The following is a 7950-nucleotide window of genomic DNA, read 5'->3' on the forward strand; positions in this document are numbered from 1 at the left end:
TTGGGTAGTCTCCTTCATCTATGTATTAAGAAGCTCTACAATCAACTCACTGACTTCCATGGAGAGCTCTGTTGATGTTTTGATTGGAACTACATTAAATCTATAGCCTATTTGGGGGTGAATTACTGTCTTTATAATATTAAATCTCCCTACCCGAGAACACAAGATCTGTCTCCATTTTATTTAGGTATTATTTAGCATCCTTTCAGAAAGTTTCATAATTTTCTGCATATCATAATTTTCTTGCATATCACAATGTAGTAAGTGTGGCTAATCAGGTGCATCTTCCTTAATAACCTATATATTTTTGTGAGCTATCATTTTTTTAGTTCTTATAGCTATTAAAACTAAATATTGAAATAAAATAAGTGTAGATCCAGACATTCAAATTATATGCCAATTAATTGAAAAGAATTACAGACTAATATTTTTATTGAAAAAAGTTTTAAATTTATTTATAAAATAAAATAATTAAAATAGTATTTATGTTACTCTTTTTTTTATTTCTATTATGTATGTTATGCTTTATAAGGCATATGTGTCAGTTAAATTTCAGCTAAGGAAACAGAAAGGCTGGGAGGATTAAGCTTAGGCAAAGCTGCTAATGGCTTTCAGGAAATCAGGAATTACAGGAAATGGCTGACCATGATTCAGCTACCTGTTCACTGAAATGAAATAATTCACAGGAGGAATACCAGAAGCTTCTGGAAACATCTTTTTAAAAATATATATATATAAATTTATTTATTTATTTTTGGCTACGTTGTGTCTTTTGTTGCTGCTCATAGGCTTTCTCTAGTTGCCGCGAGCGGGGGCTGCTCTTCGTTGCTGTGCCCGGGCTTCTCACTGCAGTGGCTTCTCTTGTTGTAGAGCACAGGCTCTAGGTACATGGGCTTCAGTAGTTGTGACACACGGGCTCTAGAGAACAGGCTCAGTAGTTGTGGCACACGGGCTTAGTTGCTCCGCAGCATGTGAGATCTTCCTGGACCCGGGCTCGAACCCATGTCCTCTGCATTGGCAGGTGGATTCCTAACCATTGCACCACCAGGGAAGTCCGCTTCTGGAAACATCTTTAATTAACCGTCTGCCAAAGCCCATGACAAGCCTGCTGGTGGCACAGGAACAATAGATTTGTTTCTGCTTCTCTCCTCCCTTCCAAGGCTCATGTGAGTATCTCTCACAGGCTAATACAATGCAAAACCCTGCTAACAAGCATTCTGAGAAATGTAGTTCCTAGTCTTCTAGCCCTTGTGAATAAGAGATCTTGGAAGGTGAATCGTGCTGGGTTACCCACAGGTAATCCACACAACACAAGATACACAAAAGTGAAAAAAAGAAGTCAATATAGGTGGTATGTGCTCAGAATACATTCTTCCTGGTAGGGCTATGAGATCAATTTCTTTGGATAGTACTTCTCTAGTGCCCATCAATTCTAGCGAGTCTCTCACTCTTATCTTCCAATTTCTGTCTCTCTAATTCACAGTCCTTCTCCCCGCCATCTTGCTTTTTGATCACCACCTTTCTCACCATCCAGTAGACTTTTAAGACACACCAATTTCCTTCTCTTCCATCTTGTGCAGGTCCTATGGTGTATAGTTTTTCTTTGACTATGAGTACTTTCCTCAAGATTGACCTAGAAAACATGGGCCGTAGAGGGTACAGCTGAATGGGCAAAGTCCAAATGTTCTAATAGGGGCTGGGGAGAGGGAAAGGCTATAAACCATTATTCATTAATTATTCTTGCTCTAGCACACACAAGAAGAAATGATCACAGACAGCACAGCTTTCTGTCCTGAGGTAACTCTGGTTTAGTCCCAAAGGGCTGATAACATCCCACAGACATTTGGTATGATGTTTTTCTCCCAGCATCCTTCTTGTTTTTTAGTTTGTCTTTCTGGCCTCTAGGAACTGGCCTATTATTTCATCTATCCTTTCCCATGGACAAGTCAGAGAGTCTTCCTTATTGCAAAAAACTAAATAACAACAACAAAAAACCCTTCAGCGCTCCACCCACTCAATGCTGGCTTTCAGGAGGTTCATGCCTAGTTCACAAATGATTCACAGGGCCGTGAAAATTAACTCTCATTGAAAATCAACAAGAGATTCAGCCCTCAGCCCAGGGTGACAGCTCAGCTCACCTCTGCAGTCTCCCCTGATTCTCCCACTCAGCATAAGATTCCTCCCCTCCAACAGAGAAGTAGTTTTACCTCTTTGCAAGCCAACAGAATAACAAAACCTTTACCACCGAATATTGTATTCTGTCCAAAGCAAGCAGAGCCACACATCAAAAATAGGAAGATGCTGACCTCAGGTTGGGTCTAGTAGGAATCCTTGAGATAAAAAGGTGGGAGCTGGAACCTCATTCCTCTCAAGCCTTTGACTTTTCCCATGATGGGTGTGGCCTGTGGAAACAAGGTTATAGTAAAAAGGATATTAGTATTTCTCTGCATGCGCAGTGCCCTTTGGGACTGAAAAAGAACCCTATGCAGGGCTGGTTCTGGGTCCAAGGCCTGTCATCCCTCCTGGGATGTATGAGATATTAGAGTCTCCCTTACTGGGTTCCCAGAATCTACCATGAATGTCAGGAGCTGTTTCAGTGGTATTCCATGGAAGGAAGGAGGGGAGAAAATAGAAAAGTAGACATGATATTTGTGCGTAGTATCCTGTATTAGTTCCATTCTTCACTTGGTTCAGTGCAAGTGATATTTGCCAGGGTAAGTTTTGTTTTGTTATGTTTTAATATTTTAAAAGTATCAGTAGCAGAAGAAGGTTACAGGCATTGTAATGTCAATGTGGACTTCTAGATAAAGACAATTTAGTAGTAAGATTTCTTCTAGAGAGGCTGTAGCTAACCCCATGCCCCTGGTTGAGGAACTTGTTCTTTATGCCGTGCCTCATGAGGAAGATACAGCTGCCAAATTCCTCTGCACAATCCGCAAAGAATGTCCTTGCTTTTGAGAGTGTATTTACTGGGACCTTGTCAGATTTGGCGGCGAAGGGTGGGTCAGCACACGGGTGGGCTGCATACCTTTCCTGGGAGATACAGGAAGCTGCTCAGCCACTCACATGGCAGTGGGAACTTGACGTGCAACATTAGAAATTTCTTCTGTGGTTAGGCATTTGCCCAGAAACATCTGAAGTGCTTCAGTGAGATCCTCTCCATGGTAATTTTTTGTTGTTATTTTTAAGTAACTCTGGTTACCTTCACTAAATGACGTCAATGACATAACTCTTAACATTTCTTGATATGCCTCTGCCATGCTGCCAAATCACACAGTTATGTGAAATATGTTGGCTTTCTTTCCTTCTAATCTTTGTAGTCAACTCAGGAGGTCCCTGAAAGAAAACACCCTCCCCCATCCCCCCACACTGTTTCTCTCGGCCATGGACTCTGCAGAGTGAGTGAAAGGGAGAGGAGGGTGTTTAATGCTGCTCTTTTATAAGATGACCCATTGCTTTACTACTCCAGTCTTTTACTTCACTGGAGACTCCTACGGGCTGCCTTACCAATTTAACCCCAGTGCTCTGTTTTGTTTTGCTTTCCCTGATGAAAGAGTAAAGGACAGTAGACTATCAAGTAGCTTCATTAGAAACCCACTAGGAATTACTCTTGCTACAAGACAGAAGTTCGCTCCCATTTAGTTTTTTCATTTGAACCTACCTATTTTAACAGAGGCAAAATGGGGCTTGATTGGGAGGAAAGGCAGAGAGGGAGTATATGCTTATAGGTTTCAGTCATCAGAGGATAATGCATTTTATATCTGCCCCTTTCTAGAGTCTGGGATGAAAATAAAAGTACGTAGACCACATAACTTCTCCTTAAGTAACTGGATAAGTAACAGTGGCCTCCATTCATGCAGAGGACACATGAAGAATATTTGATTCTGTAACACAAACACATCAACTCATAAAACCTTTTCTTTTCAGCTCCTATCTTGCCATTTAGCTTGTGATGGCTTTTATTTGGTGGAGGCTTTAGATGTGACGCTTGCCAAATGTTCATAGGGAAATCCATTTATTCAGAAAAGAAGTGTGCACTGAATGTCTCTTTATTCCTTCCTACATTTTCGGTACTTGTTTGACAAGGCTTTTGGAAAAACAAAGTAGGCAAAGTGGGCGATGCTTAGGGTGATGTTAGGGTGCCAGGAAAGCCCAACTTTCCGAGAGATTCACACATTTTTGCTGTGAAATGAAAGGGAACCCCAGTCTGGGTTTTCAGGGGGACTTCCGTGGACTCCCAGTGGCTGTGAACAGGGAAATGAGCCCCAGAGCTGCTCCAGGCTTCTAACAGAGTAGGAGGGATACTTATGTGGGTTTTCTCAAGTTGGGATTGTGCAAACAAAGATCAAACGCTGACATTCTCAGCCTTTCTACATGGGCTTGGCCACGGGCCTATAAATGTCAGGCCCACTCCCTGTTTCTGTGTTGCAGAATTACAGTTATACTGGATAGGCAAGTCTGGTTGTGTGAGTGTTTCTGAGGGGAGAAAATCCTAACCAGCTTGAGTCACTGGCGATGGTGGAAAGTCTGGTGTTGGCTTCCAAGGACAGAAAATACATGCACTCAAATGAAACGGCTTCTTCTCGAGAGCATCATGGAACAGTATGCAGTGGAAAATGGAGTGGGGGGCGTGTTGCAGCAGCAGGAGTAACAGCAGCAAGGAGCAGAGGGTTAAAAACCCTGGCTCTTCCCCGTACCACTGTCTGCTGTGAAACTCCAAGCATGTTGCTTAACGTCTCTGAATCTCAGTTTCTTCATCTGTGAAATGAAGATGATAATAGTACTTTAGAAAGTTGTTCCGAGGGTGAAGTCGGATAAGGTGTAAGTGCTTCGAAGCTCACCTGACATAGTAGCTTGTCAGGAAGTGTTCCATTATTTTGAATGGGCCCTGGTCTCACTTCCACGTAAATGAAGTTGTTGGATCTTTGGCAAATCACCTGACCATTCAGAACCTCAGTATTCTTGTGTTGAAAATGAGGCTTTGACTAAGTGTTTATGATCTTTTTCGCATTTAGCATTCGCCCTCCACAGGGAGAGGATGAAAAAGAAAAGACATGCTTTTACCATAGTGTTGGCTAGCAGGGAGCAGAGGTGGGCCCAGCACTGACATTTCTGGCTGCTACAGACCATTCTGCCCATGCCTGTTCCTTGGCCATATTGTCTACAGCTGCCTTCTGCTGCCACAGCAGAGCTGAGATTTGGGATGTGGCCCACGAAGCCTAGAATAAAAGATTTACTATCTGGCTGTTTAAGAAAAAGATGGCTGACCTCTGACCATAGACCAAGAGCAGTAAGGAGGGCTGATTCTGAGTTGTGTCAGTTACATTAAGAGTGAAAGCTGTCATAACATTTTTATTTTGTTTGATGACTTCATCAAGACTTTGTCTCTATCTGTGCTTAAAGCCAAGAAGTATCATATTTTATTTGCTAATGCAAGGTTTGTGAACTAGAATCTGATGGTTTCTTGGAAATTTCCCTTGACTGAGAAGAAATGTTTCATAAGATGTACTTTTTTTTGGTAAGTGTCATAATTTAAACAGGTAATAACTTTGGAATCATAGGTCAGCATTGTGCCTTTTACATATAAAAATGCATTTAATTAAGTCTTTAGATTACTTTTTAGCCTGCCTTGGGAATTTGGTTGGTTTGTTAGTTTAAAATTCCCTCAATTTCTTTACTCTTCTTTGTCTATTAGTAGAACTGACAAAGTCTAGATTTGTTTTTATGGAAGACATCTGAATGAATACACATATATAATTTCTTTCTTCCTGAAAGAACTGAATACTAAGTAGAGAAAATGGAAAATAAAAAGCAAACCAACAGGAAAAAAAATTTAAAAGACCGTGAAATGCATGAAATAAAAAAGCACCTAGAGGTGACCATCTGGAGGGGTGGGATGGGGGGGTGGGAGGGAGGCGCAAGAGGGAGGGGATATGGGGATATATGTATACTTATAGCTGATTCACTTTGTTATAAAGCAGAAACTAACACACCATGGTAAAGCAATTTTACTCCAATAAAGATGTTTTTTAAAAAGTAAGAAATGTGAACGTTATTAAAAATAAAAAAACTAAAAAAATCAAATCACAACTATCAAACTTATTGGTCTCTCCCAGTCCTAAGATTCAATTAACCCAAGCATTTGAGAAATTTTCTCTTTTGGAACTAAGTAATGTAGGAGGATTCGAATCAGTTTTCAATCTAAAGAAAATATATGTTTTCTCAACTTCAATTAACATTTCTTGAGGACGGAGGTGTGTAAGTGACAGTAGTAAGAAATGAAAGAGATACAGACCATAGTGAGGAGCATATAGTTCAATGGGAGAGGCAGGAGCATGTCTCAACAACTTCTATCTAAAGCAGAAATGGGAGGATTAGAATAGGGTGACCAAGAAAGAACTCCGGAAATATTTGAGAAACTATAACAGTTCCATTTCCTTGTTTGCTTACAACTGAAACCTTAATCAATAAGATGGAAAATTTATTGAGGGAAACTGGATGGTTCTCAGAATGGAAGGAAGAGTTGATAATGACAGGGTCTTGGAAAGACATAAATAGAATATCTTTAAGGTTCTGCTTCTGGAATAACTAAAGACTCAAGAGCTCACAACTGAACAGCCTTCTGCCCTATGACTCAAATTTGCATTCTCAGTAGAGAGCCTTTTTGCTTGGCTTGGATCACATGTCCAACTTTGGTGCTTGTGTGTAGTGGTGATATAGAGCTTGGGAGTGCATAGAGAGGGAAAAGTGGGCATTGCATTTTATTTTCCCACTAAAACCATTCGGCAAAGTTTATTGATACCATAAGAAGAAAGAAAGGATACTAAACAGGTAAAAGTTACTGTTGTCCTCTGTAGACATTGCTAAAATGGAACTCGGGAGGATTTTGGAAGGGAAAGGGCTCAAGTTAGGCCTTGATGAATGAATAGGACTTTTAAAAGTAGATTTGGGGGACTAGGAAAAAGAGGGCATTCCGATCAGAGGGAACAGCTTGAGCAAAGGTATGGAACAAGAAAGAGTCCAAGTATAAATCATGATCTGAGAATGAGGAGAGGTCCAGTATGTTTGGTGTGTCAGGACATACAGTGAGTAAAATGGGGAGGATGATGGAGAAGGCATAAAATCAGAGTTCCAACTTATGTACAGGGTTGCAAAATGATTGGTTGAGATAATGGATATGAAAGTGTTTTGTAAACTACAAAGTGCCTTGAAAACTATAAGGATTTTCACATCTATGAATTGTTTCAATTAAAAAAAATTCCTCAGTAAATAGAGTTTTTCAAACTAAAAAAAAAAAAAAAAAAAGCAAATTACCTCATGGTATTCTCAATCACCTAAAACCTCAAGTCTTCTCTCTCTCTCTCTCCCTCACACACACACACACATTCCCAAATTATTGAGATCAACTATTTTTAATAACTTTTAATTTAAATGACTTGGGGTTAGGAGAAGAACGGGGTGTTGGCAGGGGGTACTGTAAAATCAAAGCAATAAGAAGATGCACCAATTCCAAAATATTTGAGAATCACTGTTTTCTAGGGACATCATTTACACTATCAAAAATTTTGTTTCAGTGGTAGATAACCCACTCGTTTACAAAAATATTTGGAAATTAAATTTTTTCTAGGATTCTCTGCTCTTTTCTGCAGGATTTATCCTTTGGTTATGTACAGTCAAGGAAGTGGGAGATAATCGAAAGCTGAATTGTGAGGAGGAAGGAGAGGAGGAGGACGTGAGTAGGAGAGGCTGAAGTATGGTAAGTGGGGGTCTTTCAGATATTGTGTGTAGGGAGGGAGCAAGGACACAATTTGGGAAAACCACGTGGTTTGAGAGACTCAGTCAATGAGAATGTGTAAGAGGAAAATAGCAACAGAAACATAAGCATGACTGAGGAAGGCAGTTTGAACCACATTTCTCTAGTCTAGTCTATTGAAGGCTGAGTTACTGAGA

General features: G+C 40.3%; 1 protein-coding gene across 1 annotated transcript in view; it reads right to left on the reverse strand.

Annotated features, from left to right (window-relative positions):
- Positions 1–1416: 1416 nt before the first annotated feature.
- The window catches only part of LOC309974605 (sciellin-like), a gene marked incomplete at its 3' end in the record, with an annotated part of 51896 nt that continues 45362 nt past the window's right edge, over positions 1417–7950 (reverse strand). Inside the window, exon 10 of the mRNA XM_082859265.1 lies at positions 1417–1633. Within this exon, the coding sequence (XP_082715391.1) occupies positions 1417–1633 (217 nt within the window). The remainder of the gene's footprint in view (positions 1634–7950) is intronic.

The sequence above is a fragment of the Leucopleurus acutus genome (assembly GCF_964270905.1).
Source record: "Leucopleurus acutus genome assembly, chromosome: 18".
Taxonomy (NCBI): domain Eukaryota; kingdom Metazoa; phylum Chordata; class Mammalia; order Artiodactyla; family Delphinidae; genus Leucopleurus; species Leucopleurus acutus.